The 21,797-nt window shown below is 40.6% G+C and overlaps 2 protein-coding genes across 2 annotated transcripts; one reads left to right on the forward strand and one right to left on the reverse strand.

The window, feature by feature from the left end:
- The first annotated feature begins 3,948 nt into the window (after positions 1-3,948).
- eomesa (eomesodermin homolog a) lies at positions 3,949-9,792 on the forward strand. Its single transcript, XM_079484495.1, has 7 exons — positions 3,949-4,908; positions 5,524-6,357; positions 6,549-6,703; positions 7,416-7,537; positions 7,907-8,065; positions 8,154-8,215; positions 8,538-9,792. Exons 2-7 carry the CDS (start codon positions 5,660-5,662, stop codon positions 9,313-9,315), a joined length of 1,974 nt encoding a protein of 657 aa, XP_079340621.1. The 5' UTR covers positions 3,949-4,908; positions 5,524-5,659; the 3' UTR covers positions 9,316-9,792.
- Positions 9,793-19,475: 9,683 nt separating this feature from the next.
- Positions 19,476-21,713, reverse strand: rplp1 (ribosomal protein lateral stalk subunit P1). The gene is made up of 4 exons (XM_079485695.1): positions 21,510-21,713; positions 20,888-20,962; positions 19,702-19,813; positions 19,476-19,592 (listed from the first exon to the last, which is right to left on the reverse strand). The coding sequence occupies exons 1-4, from the start codon at positions 21,579-21,581 to the stop codon at positions 19,510-19,512; spliced, it is 342 nt and encodes a 113-aa protein (XP_079341821.1). The 5' UTR covers positions 21,582-21,713; the 3' UTR covers positions 19,476-19,509.
- Positions 21,714-21,797: the final 84 nt, after the last annotated feature.

A 21,797-nucleotide genomic window follows, 5' to 3' on the forward strand; every position in this document is an offset into this window, starting at 1 on the left:
CGCAGACAGAGAAAGAGAGAGCAGACGAGAGTACAGACAGTAAAAGAGTGCAGGAGAGAGCAGGTGAGAACGCAGACAGAGTCAGAGAGAGCAGACGAGAGTACAGACAGTAAAAGAGTGCAGGAGAGAGCAGGTGAGAACGCAGACAGAGAAAGAGAGAGCAGACGAGAGTACAGACAGTAAAAGAGTGCAGGAGAGAGCAGGTGAGAACGCAGACAGAGTCAGAGAGAGCAGACGAGAGTACAGACAGTAAAAGAGTGCAGGAGAGAGCAGGTGAGAACGCAGACAGAGTCAGAGAGAGCAGACGAGAGTACAGACAGTAAAAGAGTGCAGGAGAGAGCAGGTGAGAACGCAGACAGAGTCAGAGAGAGCAGACGAGAGTACAGACAGTAAAAGAGTGCAGGAGAGAGCAGGTGAGAACGCAGACAGAGTCAGAGAGAGCAGACGAGAGTACAGACAGTAAAAGAGTGCAGGAGAGAGCAGGTGAGAACGCAGACAGAGTCAGAGAGAGCAGACGAGAGTACAGACAGTAAAAGAGTGCAGGAGAGAGCAGGTGAGAACGCAGACAGAGTCAGAGAGAGCAGACGAGAGTACAGACAGTAAAAGAGTGCAGGAGAGAGCAGGTGAGAACGCAGACAGAGTCAGAGAGAGCAGACGAGAGTACAGACAGTAAAAGAGTGCAGGAGAGAGCAGGTGAGAACGCAGACAGAGAAAGAGAGGAACAAAAAGAGAGCACAGACGAAGCAGACTACAGAGCCGACAAGTGCAGGAGATATCAGAGGAGCATGCAGATGAGCGCAGGAGCCTGTACTGCACGTCTTCTAATGGCTCGGTTTCTCAGCTCGCCTCCTGTGGCGGGTCCCAGCGCCGGTATTCTCTAATGAGACGTAGGCTATTAATCCTGTCAACGGCCTTCATGAATCTAGAACCCAGCAAAGTCTACAGCGGCCAGATCGCATCATAAAGCAGGAATGCATCTCTTTCATGTGTTTCTGCTGCTTATGGACTCTGACAACAATATGGTAAGACTTCCTCCCCCCCGTCGGGCAGCCCCTGACCTCTGGCCACCAGGGGTCACCCTGATCGTTCTCCAGCTTTTATGGGTGGTCACAGAACACGGCGGACGGGTCAGGACGGGAGCGGGTTTACGAGGAAACGTAAACTTCAGCCTCACTTGGAATTAATCTGTGCGTTGGTGCTGTAAATCAACTTTATTTCACCTTGAGGTTTTCTGAAGTCAAGAGAGATAAAGACACACCGGTGAAGACTTCAAATAATGCAAGAATATCTCTCGTGACCAAAAGCGCTGCGCTTTTACTGTTTGTTTTATGGAGTTTTTATGCAGTCATCTGTGAAAACAGCTGTAAAACATAATGGTGCGATGTGAAATTATTCAAATGATGTCGTTTTTATTTAATAAGCGATCATGTCTTATTAAAGCGTCAGCCAGAGATGTTTTCTTAGAAGAACACATTAGGAGTCATTTATCGATGTGTTTTGTTAGGTCAGCCTAACAAGGTGTTGACATCTGTTTGGGGGTAAAAATATTTCTGTGGCCTGACCTCTGGTATGATACACGCCTAGTACATTTAGCGTGTGTGACGGACAGTACCACCTCAAGGCACACGCTGAATTCTACTGTCGAGTCAGGTGAACTCGCAGCTTCGTGACGTGACAGGACAAAGTGCCTGGCCCTGGACGTCTACCCATCGTGAGTGACCAGGAAAACTGTTTTTAATATTAATAACAGGAGTTTTAATTTAAAAGACCTGATTAACTGTCCCAAAGCAAACATGCTCACCTCTAATCTTCTGCTCTCTAGATGTGGTTCGGGTCCCTTCTTCAGTGTTTTATCATACAGCAAACAAATCTTCTGGGAAAAACATGATCAAAAACACACGTTATGTTAAAAATGACATTTTTCAAGGTAGCACAAATTAAAAGTAATTTGTAAAGCGATTGGAGGTTTGTTCAATGTGAGCAATAACCACTTACACTTGATTTTAAACATTATAGTTTAGGGTGTTTGTATGAGCCCTGAAATGTGCAGTATTGCTGTCATGTGATGCATAAAATATGGCAGACATTTATTTGAAAGATAAGCATTAGGATCTTCAGACACTGTCTCTTTTTTGAGTTTCAGATTGTCTAATTAACAGATCGAAACCACTGTGTGTTAACTACATTTTCATTTCCATGAATCAAAACGAACGAAATGCTCACGCTTTGTAAATAAAAGACGTGCGAGAGCACGAGTCTGTGTGAGCATCACGAAGAATCTCAACTCATCCGTCATGTCTCTCAAAGCCTCTGAGAGTTACTAAAGAACATTTAAGACTTTAACTGTCCCCTATGTATCTGCCCCATCTAAAAGCACCGTATTGATTTTGAGTGACCCTCATCCACACGGTTCTCTCCAGAAGACGAGGGAGGGAAATATTTCGTTAAAAGACTGGGTGGTATTTTGAGTCAATAACACAATGAGATAGATGCTTCTAGAGCGGAGGAGAGTCGGGGAGATGCCGGCGGGCCCTCGGGGACGGCGCCTGACATCTTGCGCCTGGTCACAGAGGTCCCAGACCGGAGAGGACAGCAGATTCTTATTTCCTCCTCAGGCTGGCAGCCAATCAGTTTCCAGCTGAGTTCCAGCTCCCCCCTCCCTCTCTCTTCACAGATTTTTAGCCCCTTTTCCCCAAATTCTTCTCACATCTCTGGATTGCACACATGCAAACGCACACATTCGCTGTACATGACACACATTTGCCCACACGCTGTCTCTGGAAACACAGACACAGTAAACACACTCCATAAAACAGATTTAAAAGTATAAAAACTAAGATGCCTATACGTATGTAGCAATTAACTACCTGAATGACGTTCTTTAAGCTATCAAACGTCTATTCACTTAATTGGACGGCATCTTAAATTAACCATCTGAAAGTTTCTTTCAGCGGAGAATCACACGCAGAGACAGGCAAAACGACTGATTCTGTTTTCTGCACAGAGAAATCGCTCTCATCTCAATATTCCTCTTCGCTGGGAGCTAATCCTTGTGAATTTCACACCTTAAAAACTACAAGGCACTTGGGACCCGGGATCTGTCAGGTGAGAACGCATAATCAGTCCTGTGTGTGTGTCTGTGAGTGTGTGTGTGGGTTTCTCAGGTGCTTTGTGTGGATCATCTTTACCTCACAACCTCTCGTACTATCAGATAAGATCATTTCAGGATTTGATCTCAAAATGTAACAATGACTACGTTGCATTAAGAAAGAGATGACAACATGGGCCAAATCGTCATCTGAAGCAAATTTCAATATTTATATTTTTGAATAATAACACATTGTGTTAAATGTACATATTTGGGGTGAAGAAGAGTTTCCAGTTTTCCTCCAGAGCATCAGATTGCCGGGCGAAGAGGTCAAATCCTTTACTCGAGGTTAAACGGACAAGCTTTAAAAAATGGTCAATGAGAGAAATGTAATTTAATGTGAATAAATTAGTATTTTTTTATATTCAATATATCCAAGAAGTCACAATCTGTGCCTTAATACATGTATAAGTGACTCTTCTTAACATGTCCTCTGGCCCACGGCTGTCATCAAAGAATATTAATTACGATAAAGAGCTAAAGAGAATCAGCGGATGGGTTTGATGAAGCGGGAACACCCGGTGGGCTTTTTTCATTAAAGAGGTCTCAGGCTGAGCGGGTGACCCTTTCCGGGTAACCGACCATTATCACCACCCGGCCATCGTAACACCCGGTCAGTTTAGTTCAGTCTTCTACTCATCTTGAATATCAGAAAGAGTTTTTGTGGTCATTTTGCCCGTTTCTTTCTTTCTTGATGTATCTGTAGGCAACTGAGGGGTTTTTTTCTCAACCCGCCCGGCTGTCTCTTCCTTCACTATCACCGGTTCCTTCACACGGAAAAATAATTGGCCGGTTTCCCTGAGCTTGGAAAGGGGTTGATCCGGGTGGGATTCTCCCCCGCCCCTCTCTCGTTTTTATTACCACCGCCTGATGATCAAGACAATCACATATTACCTTATGGTGAACTGGGGCTCAATTGTTTTTCCATCTGTTGACCTGGTGTTTTTTCTCGTTTTGAAAACGTGTTCGTACATTATTTGCATCGTTAAGACTTTTTGACCTGCCTGTTTTAAATTGTACTTCACCTTTTTAATGTTATTGACCGTGATGCACGTTTCACAGCTACAAATTATTGTTAAACATATAATGAAACAAATTAAATAAATGTACGCTATTTAAAACAGAGTTAATTTAATATTTCTAAGTAAAGAATCGACTGGACCAGCCAACGTTTTACATTTCAAATAATGTGTGGATGAGATTTTAGGCGACGCCGATTTGCATTATTCTTAATTACGTTTTTAAATATGTTGTTAACATACATTTATGTAAAATAGTTCTGAACAGGCTATATTTGTTGTTATTATTGGCGCAGGTTTAGCAGGCACCTCGGGTGAGGCGCGCACCCGCCCCTCTCACCTCCTTGTTGTGCACGCGCTCAAAACAATCTCCTGCACTTTGTGTTTATCGCTGGACTCGAATAAACGCAAAAATAGACGCCGAGACACTTTAAATTAGAAGTACACATAGGGTGGCCACAAAAAACACATCATATGGAAAATGTCTTAGGCAACATCACGTACAAATCTCACTCATATATGAGCGTCTATGCGTTTGGTTGAGAAAAGCAAACGGGACTTACGATACTTGTGGCAAAACATCTCGGACGCGTCGGGAAGAAAAGAGGCAATTATCCGGTGAAGGAGGAAGAAATGCCCGGCGCACGTGCGGCGTGATTACCCCAAACACTCTGACCCGGGACTGAACTCTTCACCATTCACCTGAGAAACTCTCCGCATGCCAGAATCGAACTTTCTGTGGTAAGTATTCATTATTAATCGTTTGTTAATGTTTTGGGTCGCCAAGTTCAAGTGTATTGAAATGAAACCGTTCTCAGGTCGGTCGGTAATTGTTTTTCAGAGAATGTGTCAAGACACGTAAAGGTTCCTAAATGGGTTCGAGGTCAGCCTCGATTTAACGCTCATTATTTTCCTAGAAACGAATTTTTAATGCCACGAGAGGTTTTTAGTCTGAACACATTTTTTTCTAGATGGTCGAGAACAATTAATAGTCATGTTTGGTTGTACATTTTAAATGTAAAGTTATGGATGTTTCACCTACGAATAATGTATTTACTGCTTAGATGTTTTTCTCTCTCACAAAATTCGATAATTCAGGACGATACAGTTATTTGCGACATATAGAAAAATGACATCAATCTACAAAACCACTGTTGGCTCTTGGAAGAGCTTTTCTTTTAAAAATACGCGGACGTCTTTCATTCAAATAAAATGGACGCTCTCCATTTAAGAATATGCAAATGTTTGTAGGGTACATGTAATTAAAAACGAAGGGGCAGAGCGGAAGAATGGCCGATGCTCCTCCCCCTCGTGAGATCGTATATAAACTCTCTCGAACCCCTCTGTCACTCACAGATTAGAGTCGAAAATTCGGAGGTGTCGCATCAGAGGTCAAGCTGAGGGGCACACGGTGCCGCGTCCTGGTGTGATCTGCTTATTGATCTGGGCCTGCTTTCGATTGATCCTCATCTCAATATCCCTTCACTGAAGCATGCAGTTAGAAAGCCTCCTCCCTGGCGCATCTGTCAACTTACCCAAAACCTTCTATAACCTGTCCACGTCTTCAGAGAGCACCAATAACAGCCCGGGGTCAACGCACATCGACTTCCAGGAGATGGACCGCACGGAACCCGAGCAGAAGAAGTTCTTGAGCGGTGGGACCACGCTGCTGGATGAGGCTGAGAGTGAGACCTTCGTCGGGAATAAAGCATCGGCGCCGGAAGGGAGAAAAAGTTCTCCGGTGATCTCCAGTGGGGACGATGACCTCTCCAGCGCGCGCCGGTACAACATCGACGAATTGGGCACTGATCGCTATTTCATCTCGTCAAGCCAACCGAGCTCCGACGTCACCAATCCGTGCTCTCTCTTCCCGTACGGGGGTCAGACCGGGTCGGTGTACAGCGGCTCGAACGGCTCCAGGTATTCTTCGTCTCTGCATTACGGGTCGGTTCTACCGCCCGCCGGCTTCTCGTCCGCCGTGTGCGCCAGTCGGAGTCAGTTTGCAAGCGGCTATCAGTTCGGACAGGGTCCCGGGTGCCTCTACCCGTCTTATCCCGGACCGGGATCCAGTTTGAGCTCGATGCCCATTCCGGGTTCGGCGGTGAGGGCGCAGGTTTATCTGTGTAACAGACCCCTGTGGCTGAAATTTCACCGGCATCAGACGGAGATGATCATCACCAAACAGGGCAGGTACGTGAGTTCAGCTAAATGGAGTTAAACAATGTGGCTTTATAGTGAAATATCCCTGATCGTATTCAGTTGAACACCGGACAGTAATTAAGAGCATAAATGTATAATATTTTAGAAAGATAAATAAAGAAAAATATATTACCGTGCTGAGTTTCTGTTCATTTTCGTTTCTTTCTCAATGTTGTTTGCAGGAGAATGTTTCCCTTCCTGAGTTTTAATATTACCGGACTGAGCCTGACGGCGCATTATAATGTGTTTGTGGAGGTTATTCTGGCCGACCCGAACCACTGGAGGTTTCAGGGAGGAAAATGGGTCACCTGTGGGAAAGCGGACAATAACATGCAAGGTGAGAAAAATGTGGAAATAATTTCAGATTTATGGTTGTGCCATGAAATGTGTGTTTCCCCGCAACATTTATTTTAACAATTGTAATACGTAGGCAATATTACTAGAGACTGTGTAATCGCATAATGTTTGTGAATTAAATCATACAATTATAGTATTGATTTTCTTTACTAAAAACAACATTCGTTCGATAATGTTTTGTACTAATTTGTAAAATATTGAATAGTTAGTTTTGTACAATTAATGTAAAAATAATTTAAATGAAACGCGCAAGAACGAAAACGAACGAATTTATACGAATTTTAATTTATAGATAACTGAAATAAAATGTGCAGAAAACCTTTACTTGTCGCTATGATTATTATTATGCGATAATTCTCGTTTTTTGAGGAAGCGTGCAACATTTCACACTAGCTCGTGTCATTTAGTTTGAAAATGAATGTTGTGCAGAAATAAGTTTCGTGAGCGATTTGCATCTTTCGTACACAGAATGACGCTCCAAAACACGCGGGGGTGGATGTGTTATTCTTCTACAGCTATTAAAATTATTCCAAATAAATAGTTCTTAGTCATTAGCTATGTGCTTTTCATGCAGCATATTTCCAGCACAAAATATTCTTGTTTAATTGAGTGACGTGAATGATTATTCCTGTAACGTTCAAGCATACATACATTAAATATGACCCAAAACATTGTTTATATTTTATCTATAGGAAACAAAGTTTATGTTCACCCAGAATCCCCAAACACAGGCGCACACTGGATGAGACAAGAAATATCATTTGGCAAACTGAAACTGACCAACAACAAGGGTGCAAACAACAACAATACCCAGGTAAACAAATTTACTTATATTTGCATTAACAGCTATAAGCTGCAAATTATTTTAATGCTCTGTAGCATCCTACAGAATGTGAGATGCTTCCCAGCTTTAAAAAAATTAAAGTAAACCCAAATGTAAAGTCCGTTGCATGAAATAATACTTGTGAACTCTGAAGCAGAGAACTGATGCTTCTGGTGCATCTTAAGTGTAGATATAAGTGTTTATGTCAGGGGTTTTGTGTGCGTGTGCGTGTAGACTTCCAGTCAGTTCAGAGGTCTTCAGTGTGGCTTTGACACCTCTGTGCATCTATCTGTCTAACTGCAAATGCTGGCCATAACCTCTGCACGTACACTCATGCTTTGTGTGTGTGTGATAAAACAGATGATCGTCCTGCAGTCCCTGCATAAGTACCAGCCGCGACTGCACATCGTGGAGGTGACAGAGGATGGTGTGGAGGACATGAGCAGCGAAGCCAAAACACAAACCTTCACTTTCCCTGAGAACCAGTTTATTGCTGTAACCGCTTACCAGAACACAGACGTAAGTAGAACCTGCAGTCACAGTCCCATACAGCCACTTCTGCTTTTTTTGTGCTGCTCTGAGCTCCTGGTGTTTTGTTTGTTTGCAGATCACACAGCTCAAGATCGACCACAACCCCTTCGCTAAAGGCTTCAGAGATAATTATGATTCGTAAGTGTCTTCTAGACAACTGCCACTTTTCTGCACGGCTGCAGCCAAAAATAAAAAAGACAGCTATTATACATCAATATAATAAATAATTAAATTGTTAAATTCATGAGGGGGGTCACAAACGTATCCTCCAGGCATTTCACTTTTTGTGTCTTTCAAAATCCGGCCTAAAAATAAACATCACAGACATTATGTTTTTCAGTTCTACGATGATAATTATGTCTCTCATAAACACTGCCTCATTTTCTGTTATATTCTGTACCAGTTTGTATGAATCTTTTTAATTTATTGTCTTTCTCTCATCCTGTGGTTTTCCTCTCAGGATGTACACGGCTCCAGAAAGCGACAGACTGACCCCCTCTCCTACTGATTCTCCACGGTCGCACCAGATTGTACCCGGCGCCCGCTATGCCATGCAGCCCTTCTTCCAAGACCAGTTTGTGAACAACCTGCCGCAAAACCACCGTTTCTACGGCAGCGAGCGCGCTGTGCCGCAGACAAACGGCCTGCTGTCCCCTCAGAGCGAAGAATCGGCCGCGAGCTCGGCCGGCGCCCAGCGCTGGTTCGTGGGCCCGGTCCAGCAAACCGGAGCGTCCACCAAACTTGACCTGTCCTATGACGGCGAGTACCCGGCCTCCAGCCTACTGCCCTACGGCATTAAGCCCTTGCCCCTGCAGAGCCCCCACGCGCTGGGCTATTACCCCGACTCTGCTTTCGCCTCCATGGCGGCCGGATGGAGCAGCAGAAGTTCGTATCCGAGGAAGATGACCACCGGCCTGCCCTGGTCGCCCCGGCCGAGTCCTCCAGCGTACTCCGACGACCTGCTCTCCTCTAAAGACAAGCTACAGGACGAGAGCTCCGCGGTGGCCCCAGCGGTCGCATCTTCGGGCTCCTGGATGGAGACCCCGCCAGCCCTCAAGGCGGTGGAGTCTGGGGAGAGCGGCGGATATGCGATGTTGTGCAAGAGGCGGCGCGTTTCACCTGGAGGTTCGAGTACAGACGCTTCGCCAACTATAAAGTGCGAGGACTTGAGCTCTGAGGAGTACAACAAAGAGAGTCATAAAGCAATGGGTTATTACGCTTTCTATACGAGCCCTTAAAGACTGCTGGTGATTCAGATCGTTTATCAATTCTCTCGCTCTCTCTCTATCATATTTTGTTTGAAGTGATCTTCCCATGTTGTGTTTTGAACCTTTAAACCTGCAGGTGCCCCCGTGCTTGTTCAGTTTTTGCTTATTTGTGAAACATTTCAGGGTTTTAATTTTTCTTCATTTTAAAGCATGCCCTTGAATTCAGCTTTTAATCTTATTTTTCTATTAAACCTGATGTGTTTTTTCCTTTTATTTAAGACTCTGTTGTACAGTATTTGTGCACTTTAGATTGTGATGTATCTTGTACAAATGTTCTCATGGCACTGTTATGAAAGGTGGAATAAAATGTGCTTTTCATACTTTCTGCGTTAAATCTTTGTACACATGCAGCTCTTTTATCAAGGTCTAATTTGTGAATGGACATGTTTAAAAAAAATTATTAGAAAACAGTTATTTGATAGCAATAAATTAATATTTCAACATGGCAATATTTGCATCTATCTCGGGACATGATATTTTTGTAAATGTTTGCATCCTTGCCAAATAGTCTTCGTTAGTCAAATTTAAACCAAATTTAAATGTTAAACCATCGATTAATTACAATTCATTTACATTCACGTGATATAATAAAATGATAAATAGTTTTGGTTTTAATATTAATAAATGATATATATTAATAGCCTATATTTTTAACGAACAATATTCTCATCACATTTTAATCGAAATGTTACTCTGAAAATGAATCGGCTCATTGTTACTGTTGTGTTTTCTTAAACACGAATCTTATTTTACCATCAAACCGCAATTACTTAATTTAATTTACTGCATTTCGTTGTTCTTTATCTGAATGTTTTTATGTTGAGCAGGAGTTTTTCTCCGGCGTTAAACGGTCTTTTCTCCGGAGTTATTTTGGATGATGGAGAGATTTTAACGCGCTGTGACTTCAGTTCCTCATTTGCTCTCTTCACTTCTGTTTATGGCCAAATATTTTCTCCGTGTTCAATAAAAGCGACACGTTTTTTCCTTAACTGCTCCACACATTTAGCTCCGTTTGAAGAGAAATATAACTTTATCTCGTAAAAGCGCACCAGAAAAATACGTCCAAGAAGAATACAAAATATTAACAGCATCAAATGATGGTGTTTACTTGAACAGGAACAGTACTTTTGTGCTAAATAAATCCCTGAAGTTAATGTTTCTTCACTCTAAAAATCGAACGCATATCTTCAATAATAATTTACGGATTGAAACATCAGATTAATTTAGACAGATTTGATTGAATTTAGTTTCTTGATAAAACCAATGCATCGTCGTTGTCGGGATATTGAACACCAAAAACGGGTTATAAAGGGACGTTAAACTGGATCACACAAAATCTATTTTAATATCACCTTCTTTATGAATACAGTTAAGGGATCATAATGACACGCTCCGTTTTAAAAGCATAGTCCAAAATGTTGACACGTGAAATTTTCTTAATAAGGTGGCAAATGATTTCCTTCCTGCTGTCTTGTTCGGAGAAGCGCAATGCAAGTGTGAAATTACAAATAAAATATGATAAACTTCCTGAGCAAGACGCACGAGAGATGGGCCACGGATTTGGCATCTGTAATGAGAACCGGCCCCTCTCCGAGCTCGGCTCTGTCTGTCAGCTCACAATCCCTCTTGAATTCATTTCGATGCCGCGGTATTTTTAAGTCTAATGAATTCTGTTGTCAGACTTCTTGACAGAAAGCGAAGACTCCGACTAACTCCAATTAACACCTTCTAATGATGCTGCGCTCCTGATGGCGCGGAGATCATCTGCCCCGGGCGGGGGTACTGATGGGGGTAGCGGGGCTAAAAATGTTCCGTGCTCCTTCACCACCCGTGTCAGCGAATCCCAGACCGGATCACCGCGACCCGCCCCGCGCAGCGTGTACGAACTCCTGCCGGTGACGAGCATCTGCGCCGTGGAGAGCGCGGACGCGCGCGGCGGGCGGCTGCTGATGGCAGACGGGAAAGAAGCTGCGCGTTCACGAGCAGTTTTAGATATATTAATGTTGATGTCAGGCCTTTTCAAAGGAACTAGAACTGATCTGTCACAACGGAACAAGGCCTCACAGAAGAAACACACAGATCTCAGATCAGATTGAAAGTATTCAGTGTTATTTTTTAAGGCTGAGAGCTGCTGGTATAATTATATTCAATTTAGTGATGGCAAGTGCCTGGGACAATACATGAAGTTAATACTTGCTTTGTGTGCATATCTATTAAAATGAATCTGTAAATACGATTGTAAATAAGACCAATAGAATGTCTCAGAATGGCTAAACACGATTCATTTAATCAAATAACTAAATAATCATGACGTTTAGCCCTCTGATAGATCTGTAAAAATCATGTTTATCATTTAGGATGTCACGTTTAACAACATTGAAAATGGCTGATGCAAGCTGGTATCACAGTGATCGCTTCCTCAACTTCCTCAAAATCGGACGAAATACTCTTTTATATAGTTTTACATCCTGAATTAATAATTCATGCCTTTCCCAAAATGTTTTCTAAAACATTGGTCAGATTGATACATTACTACATGATGCAATCTCCTGACATACAGTGCCAGACGTGTTTTTCATTAGATTTTTTCACCTCTGAAAGAAAGTCGAATCCCTGTTATGCGAGGGAATTCCTCATGAGTCCTCCTGGAGGATGTCTGATGGTTGGTTTAGCTAATGGATCACACACACACATGAGCTTTGGGAGGACAGGACCTGTTCTTTTACAACAAGTCAATGTAACAGGCATTAATGTAGGAACAACAGTAATCAATAGACGCTTTACCTCCGCTCTGCATGTGAACGAGCAGACAGAGACATGACGCTCTCATCCTGAGCTATCACACACCTGAAGGGATTTCCAAACATTCACTCCAGTCTTCTCTGACATGCACTGGGGCTGTTTGAAGCCGATGGATCCCAGCATCATGAAATTGAAGGATTCTGTAGGGAAAATATGCAAATAAGCTGTATCTAAAAATATATATATTTTGTCTCAAATCCACTGTATGCACGGAATCATTAAGCAGATACGATTTAAAATCATCTCTATGAGTCAACATGAAATGGCACGTATAACACATTTTTCTTTCTTAGTCATATTCAAACTCTATTCAGTGGAACGTGGAACACAAAAGAAGATATTTTGAGAAACGTCTCAGTGGTTTTGTATTCATACAATGGAAGTCATTGGGGTTGAATGTTGCTTGGTTATCAATGCTCTTTAAAATATATATTTTTGTGTTCTGCAGACGAAACAAAGTTTTGACAAGATACAATGATATAATTTTTATTTTTATTCTGCGTCAGAATGAAGGAAGGGCTTAATACAAGTTTTTGTGGGATGTATTGTGGGACATTTCCTCTCATCTTAAAACACCAGCACATGTTTTTGAGGAGAGAATTTGATAGGGATGTAAAGGCCAAAGGTCAATTTAACTAGGACCATTCATCGCAAAAGGGATATTTCTTGTATTAAACCACATCAAAACCTTCATTACATCAGCTTTAACTGACTCATTACCGGTTTTAGAAGTACGATTTTAGAACATTAATACATATTACTGATGAACATTTTATAACAAGCAAACTATCTACAATAAATCCAAGAACGTATTGAATTTTATAGACATGCCGTCTATGTGAATTCAGACAGAAGGAGATCAGACTGCAAGATCAGTCTATTCTGGATGATGAGATTAAGGCGCTCTGATTTAGTCAGATCTGAGGTCAGGTGTATTGTGTTGGGTCGTGATCACACAGATTGTCCAGCTGTATTTGTGTGTGTGTGGGTGTAGGATCTGAGTCAGTGGTGCATGAATAACAGTGTGGGGGCCTGAATCTGTCCCCCGCTCAGACCTGCACTTAACACTGAATTGATTTTAGACACCCCTCACCGTCAAGGGAGGGTCCGGGGTCCACCGTTGGAGACCAACCTGAACACAAAAACCAAACACTAACGCACATACATTTTGCATGACACACATACTGGACACCAAATGAGACCGAACACGTAAGATATAAAAGCATCTTTAAAATCAAACATTGAAGTGTTTAAATATGATCATAAAGTGGATTTGATGATTTGGGATGTGTTCAGGCCTCAAAAACTCAACAAGTTTGTTTTACTAATATCTTTACAGTTTTTCTCCTTAGTTTTCTTTAAATCTCTATGTAAAAAAAAGTAAAAACATAGTAACCATGTTTTTTTTGTGAGACCACAGTAAATTTGTGGTTACTATGGTTTTGCTACTGATGAATACAAAAACCTACGGCTACTAAAGTAAAACTTTATTAAACCAATGGTTTAAATGGTTTTCATGGTTCAAAATGTTCTAAGGGGATGTAAAAAAACATGACGTCTGTTAAATTGAACATTCTACCAAGTGACTGATGAATTGTTTGATGTAACACATTGATACAACTTATGAGTATAGCTTTGGCTCGCAAGATGACATGCTTAGTTTTATTTTTTTCAGTTGTTTCCCCTGCTGACCACGACCCCATTTTTGTGTCACGACCCACAAATTGAGACCCACTGCTATACAGTAGATACTATAAACTATTTCATCATTCTGGATCAGAACGGTGGGTCGAAGGGCGTCGTTCAGTACCAGCGCCCCCCTGTGGCGTCCCATGAGACACACTGCAGCACTAAAGCTTCTGACATGACCACAAACATGTTCCAGTGAAATGTGTGAAGACATTCATATGTGTGTGTGCATACAGGGAGTGTGTTGTCCATAGCTGGCGAGCTGGAAAGTCGCCTTGGCTGAAATCAATGCACTGGCACTTTGAGGAGCGCTCGACAGATTTAGACGTCCCAATAGGGTCCAAACCGCTGGAAAATAAGAAAAACAACATCCCTCCATCCCTCCAGGAGTTTGGGGAACCAGGGATGCTACTTCTCCGTCACCCAGGGAATGAACGCTACACACTCGATAACCTCCAAACTGGATAACACGACTCCGCTCAACACACACAATTGTAGACAGAAGTTATAGAGGTATTATAGTGCAAAATAAACCCCAAACGGGTGATCAGACGGTCCGGATTCACCAATGACAAAACTCCAGAACTTTTTTATTTCAATAAATCACTAGCGAGCACTTATAAAATGTTTGGGTGTGAAATATTCATAAACATCATGAGCACAGTGGGATAAACGGTCTAACTGAATGAGAGCAGATGGTGGCCCCTCTGGGCTGAACTGTTGACCCTGATGGCCCCGGTTATGACAGACCTACAGCATTCTGGAGAGCCAGAGGTTGAAATCAGTCAAAAACTCAAGAGTGTTTTAAAGAACAAATGATGTAAGCATAAAATATGCAAAATAGAATTCAATTGGGTAGAAAATACACACACAAACTTAAACCAGTAAACCATTTTTAAAGATATCAATTCTTTGGAAGTTTCCCAAAAATATTGACATGACATTTGTTTGTTTCCCAATTAAAATTGGGAATTTTTGCCCTTTTGTTTAAAATGCAACTGGGTACATAAAAACACACAGAAACGGAAGAGAACTACAACAAGAACTGAAACTGTAAAGCACATTAAAGCACCAACCACTCATGATCACTAGGGAGCGTTTGACCCTATTAAAATTCAACGATACAGTATGTCACTTTGGATGAGACCTTCTGTTAAACTGCTTCCCAGTCTAAGACTCAGTCCTACCGTTATAACAGAAATAGTGGAAATGCTCAAATGATAGCATGTATTTCACACACTGAGTCACTGTGTGCGGTGGCTATGCGGCTGTTGGATTCCTTATGAACTTTCTGCAATGGTGAAGATACTGTACTAACCTGTCGATGAAGTAACTCTGGTCTTGAATCTGAGCCAAAACTCAAATCTAAACCAAGAGTTTCAGTAATGAGACCAAAACCAGAGCTACATCTATATGGTTTAAAGTTTCAAGACCAGATTATGAAATCTCAGATAATTTTTATGTGCACCCTGCACACCAGCCAGGTTCACAGACATTCAGAGTTGAATAAAATCATTTTTATTGCTATTGAAACTTATTTATTATCATTTCACGGCGTGATATCTTACGAAACTTGATTTTGTATTGATTTGAAGTACTGTAATAAATCTTTTAAATAAAATATATTGATGTATTTTTATGTTATAACCAGTAAAATGGAAGCTTGAGGACATTTTAACTTTCAAAAACTGACCACACAACTGCCGCAGGAAATTTTGGACATCTAAATTAGACCCCGTTTATAACAAATTTTAGTCAAATCTACAAGTATTCAGCATAACACTACTGACTCAAGTGCGACACATTAAACTTTAAGAAATTTTGCAAAAGTTCAAACGAAAAACTCACCACGATAACTCAGATTAACCATCACCTGCAACAAGCATTACACACAGGAAGTAGTCCAGATAAAAGTCCCCCTTACAGGACATTCTTTATTACACCACATATCAGAAGATTAGGGACAACTTTTCTTTCAGTATGGGTTTTTTTAAACAATTGATACGTAAATAGTTAGAGTGCATAGTATTGTACTGTAAAATATATCTGTATATGAACAAAAAAAACACTCAGACATTCCTCAAAACATCTTCCACTGAAGAGAGAGTCGTATACAGATTTTTAACCACATAACAGGGAATAATGACAGAATTTTTGGGGGTGAACTATTTCTTTAATACTTTAATATAAACAGTAATATAACAGTAAAAACTGTTTTAAAAGCAGTAATTCACTTTCTGTCATTATTTATTCATCCTCATCATATAATCCAAAACTGCATTATTGCCATTGATCCCCTCTTTGTATGGAGTTGTTTGTAATTTATTATTTATTTAATAAGAATTAAGCACAGTGGAAAGAAAAGTAAGAATGTCATTATACCGAGAACTGTGCATATGACAATAAAGACTTTGTACTTGAACTAATATAACTTCAAAAGACAAATAATAAGACGCAGATTTACATTTATATCATGTCATTGTTGATATTAATTTACTGGTAAACGTACCCTTCTCCTGCAGCAGGCTGATGGTGTCTGTAGCTAACAGTTAGACACGTGAATCCAAGGTTTTATACATTCTGTCTGTTTCTCTGTTCCTGAAGTCTTTGGCACTGTGCGAAGAGTTCTAGACTCGATTGCGTCATTGTGTTGACTAGCAAGTAGCATCCAGACAAATTTCTGATGGCACATAACAAATAGTCATTAAACTCTTTGAAAAAAACGCAACAACGCAAACGTCGCTCACCAAAAGGAAGATGATTTTATCAAAATGGATTATTTGCTGTAAGCTAAACCGTTTTTAGAGCATAAAATTTAAACATTAAGTTTTAGACTATTAGTAGAATGTTTTTAAAACAATGACTGGTAATAAACGTTTAAGACCATAGATATTATATATTGCAAGACTATAAAACTAAAAATATTATATATTGCAAGACTATAAAACCAAAAATATGATATATTGCAAGACTAAAAAACCATAAATATTATATATTGAGATAAAAGTTTTGAATTTGTCTCACTGCTTCAGTTAATGCATTTAAAACACACACATGGTGTGTTTTCAGGTTTTATAAGGACAAAAACCCAAAGACATTCTGAAACAGAGCATGATTTGGCATGTTTTTTGGGGTACTTTGTCATTGTAAAAAGTATTGTCGAACTTGTACACACACACCACTGGTAGTCCTTTAGTGTGTGTTAAAGGATTGGAACAGAAGTATGATGTAGGTGTAATAGACTGGTGAGAGAAACTGTGCTATCTGTGTTCTGGGGTGTGACTTATCCTTTGGGAAAATAACTATTCTGAGACTGAACCCCTGCACAGTGAGAAAGCCACATCTGACATCTACTTGACTATCAGAGAACAGAAAGATTTACTTACGTCTTCATAAGAGCAGATCTCTGGGTACGGTGAGGTCTTCTTTACATCTGTTAAACACAATGACAAACATAAAACTTCTGAAATGACAAAGCCTTCAGAACAGAATAGATTAATGACAATGTGCTAACTCCTGAAGCCTTGATCTGGATCAAAAATTCATTAATGCTTCGGTTCATAACAGATGTTTCGTAGCAAAGTGTCAAATAATACAGCAGAAGTTAAGTTTAAAGAAAAGACAGACAGCAGAGAATACAAAACACATGGTAAAATATTTAGCCTCCAGTTACATTTGTGTCTATATATATATATATATATATAACTAAATACAATTATCATACCAAAATAATTTAATCCTAACCCAAATGGGATCATTATTGATAAAGAATCATAATGTCACTGTTCATAACTTGTTCAGAGTGACAGTGTAGAGCTAATAATATTAATAATAATAATTCATTACATTTATATAGTGCTTTTCTGGGTACTCAAAGCACTCCTGGGGATGCGCGATAAACTATCGGCTATTTCATATTGGCCGATAAATGGTCATTTTATAAGTTTGAATATAAGATTTAGGCAGGTATATGATAGCCGATAAATTATGAATAATTTCCTCTGGTTAAACCACTTTAGCTTCATACTGCTCACAGTTAAAATACAGTACAGTACGTTCTTGTCGCTCAGTCATGATCATTACAGCTATTAGCGAAACATTGTTGATGTTACCGACATCTACAATGTTCAAGAATTATTGGTTCTCTTTATCTGCCAAAATATACACGTCTGCGCATCCATACTCTACATGAAAGAGGGAATCTCCTCAAACTCCACCAATGTGCCACATGCAGCCATACGGCAGCCATATTGCGACAGAATGCCCACCACACACCAGCTTATTGATGGAGAGGAGATTGCGAAGCCAACTAGTACCTATGGGGATGACTAGGAGGCCATAATGTATAGAGACAAATGGGCGAATTTGGCCAGATGCCTGGGTTACACCGGTACTCTTATTCGTAGGACATCCTGTGATTTCTATTGACCACAGAGAGTCAGGACCTCCATTTAACGTCTCATCCGAAGGACGGTGCTTTTTTACAGTATAGTGCCGGCAGAATGGATGAGAATGGATCATCTAAATCTGACTTCTTTACAGTGTTTTAAGGCCCACGTGTCATGTGTTTGGCATGTTTATGGACATATGATCAGTTGTAAATCTGAAGTGTAGGCCTATTAGATGTCAAGAATATTGGAATCTGTCGCAGTAAAGACTGTGTTCTGCTGCCATCCGCTGGAAATGAGGAGGAACTGATTTAGAAAGAGACATGATGATAAAGTAGTGGATTGTTTTCATTGCTCTTCAGTCTGGAAGTCAAAGCCATTACAGTTTTCATAATATAAAGCTAAATAGGCTTTACAGTAGCTACGTCCTATGCATTGGAGTAACGTTACGTTTTTTCCCGCTCGTAAAAATTTTGAACTGAGGACAATTTTCTTGATTTAAAAGTGTATTGACCTATCTTTATAATAAAATATATTGGTATGTAATTTTATACTATAACCAGTCAAATGAAAGCCTAAGGACATTTATATTTTCGAAAAATTACGACACGAGTGAAATTTTGTAAATGTAAATTAGCGCCTAAATGAGTCAAACCTACAAGTATTGAGCGTAACACGACACACACAAGCGCGACACATTACATTTAAACTTAATTAAGATAAAATAAAGCAAAACTGACCATCCCTCAGATTAATCCCGACCTCATCGGATACTGCAAGGACCTTTACCGACAGGAAGTACTTCCAGATAAAAGTCCTCCTTACAGGGCTATAGGATGGGGAAATTAGTGTTTATTTATTGATTTTTTACAATTTAAGTGTACCGGGAATAATAGATATAACTGCTAAAATAACCAAATATGGGAAATGCATCTAATAGATTATAATAGTTTAAAATCTGGAACAATACCTATAATAAGCCAAATTGAACACAATGGTTTGTGAAGGGTCCCTGCAGTTCCTTAAACAATCTAAATAGCTTTTGTTTGTAAGAATCACCCAACTTTCGTAAAATAAACACAATATGACATGCTGAATAAAGGTTGTTGTTCACTTGACATTGATATGAATGTAAAACCACCCAGTGACCGTTTATAAGATGCAGAGAGATTTCAACGAAGACATCATGTGGTCAGTCTCTTCTACATCTCACAAAGCCCTCCACCCAAGCAATGACACATACGCACAGCATTGACAGTTTCCATTTTTTATTAAAAGAACTGCTTTAATCAAAAAGACCGAAGCCCATGTCGTCATCAGACTCCTCGGACTCATCTTTCTTCTCTTCTTTCTTCTCCTCCACTTTGGCTGCAAGACAAACGAGTAGGTTAGAAACTCAAAGCTGGAAGACATCACCGAAACCTTCTGACTCAATGATCCGATTCATACACATGTGAATATAAACAGGAGCAGTTACCTGGTGCGTCTCCTGCAGGAGCTGCTGCGGCAGCGGTGGCGGCCGCAGGAGCAGCTCCGCCTCCAGCACCAACGTTACAGATCAGACTGCCGATGTCAACGCTTGCCAGAGCCTGAACACAGGAGAAATGTCATCACTCAAACACAAAGCCAACACTGGCATTCGCACATACTTAGAGTAGGGGTGCACGATAAATTATCGGCCAAATCGTATCGGTCGATAAATGTGTATTTTTAATGTTATCCGCCGATAATTACATTTAGGCTGATACATAACGATAAATCTGATCAATTCCTCAGTTTAAACATCAGCTGCGCAGTTAAAACCCAGTACAGTTCTGTCGTGATCATTCGCTTAATGCTATAAGCAAAACATTGTTGATTTAGGAACAGTATTTATGAATGATATTTGAACTTATTGGAACAAAAGCATATTGTTTTAATCAGACTGCTGTCTGAATGCTTTGTCTTGAGACCTTGTCTTGACTAGACTTGTGGCCATCCACCTTTTTCTTAACGTCTCCATGGAGGGCACAATTACCGCGACTGTCTTCCTGTTTGATGCTCAGCACTTCCTTTTAAAAGTATTTTGTATGTAATGTATGTATTTAAGTGCATGTTTGGCCAAGTCAGCATTGTAGCTCTATAAATAAAGGCTTTTCAAATCCTTTTCAGAAAGTCCTTCAAATACACAGCAGCTGTATCGCTACAAAACACACCAGAGCCAGTCACACTGAAGCATCCAGATGTCTCCAATACTGCGTTATTTTATAAAAGATCCAACGCGATGTGATCAGGTTTATTTATATCTGGTGTGGGTATCACTAGTAACTGTGTATTAGCACCTATTGTACTATTGCTCTTGTATGACATGTCGCTTATTGCTCAAACTCATTGTAAGTCGCTTTGGATAAAAGCATCTGCTTAATGACTAAATGTAAATGTATCAATCTTTCTGTAAATGTATAGATACAGTATATCGGCCAATATATCTGTTATCGGCTTCCAAAATGTTAAAGAAACCTCGTTTTCAGCCACCATTTACTTCTTAGTGCATCCCTACTTAAGAGCATCTGAGCTTTAACGTTTAATTGAGAAACAATACACTTGGTTAACTGAATGCACATTTAACGTTAATTGACCTTTTTTGACACTAATTGAGTGTTAGAAAGAAACAGGTGACGCACCTTAGAGAAAAGACCAGGCCAGAAAGGCTCAATGTTCACACCAGCAGCCTTGATGAGAGCGTTGAGCTTGTCCTCCTGTAAAACAACCAAAAACCCATCAAACACACAGAACAGCACAATATAAATCTAAGCAAGATATCTTATTAACTCATAACCACGATTAAAGATGAGAGAACAGAATATGAAACACCTGGGGTCACTTCATGGTACCTTGCACGAGTTCTTAGTGACCAAAGATGCGCTATATCACTCTATCGTGGTCACTCATGAGTACTAACTTTAAAGTATTAAAAGAGATTTATTTCTGAAGTCTTAAATGCGTCAAATTTAAGTGTAAAACAATCTGTGAACCGCACACGTGCGTCTGTGTATGACCGCGCCGCCAACCACACATCAATCTCAACTCATTTAAAAACTGAAGTTTAGAAAACAGCGGATAAATCACATATACAAGCCTAACGCGGTCGAGTTAGATATACTATACACACACACATATATATAATCGATATATAAACGCACTTTACGAAGAACAATCATTTAAATACATGCGGGTGTCGAAGCGTCAGTCTCCCGGATGTCAATGGCGCTCGAGACCGGAGAGAGACTCCCGCCTCATACTCACCGTGACGGTAACTTCATCATCGTGGAGGATGAGAGCGGAGTAAATACAAGCCAGCTCGGAAACAGACGCCATTTTTCTTTCAATAGGTTAATGTTTCAGACGTGGATGCCTAATTTAAACGGTGCTAGTCGCCGGATTCACAGGCCTTAGCTTCGTGAGAAGAACCGAGCACCTTAGGCACAGATACGCGAGAGAACGGAAAGGGCCGGCTTGGGCGGGGCGATGTCTTAAATACCAGCGTACGTCACTTCGGAAGGCGGGATCAAACGCCTTGATTGGCCTGTCAGC

Source organism: Barbatula barbatula (genome assembly GCF_947034865.1).
Source record: "Barbatula barbatula genome assembly, chromosome: 21".
Taxonomy (NCBI): Eukaryota; Metazoa; Chordata; class Actinopteri; order Cypriniformes; family Nemacheilidae; genus Barbatula; species Barbatula barbatula.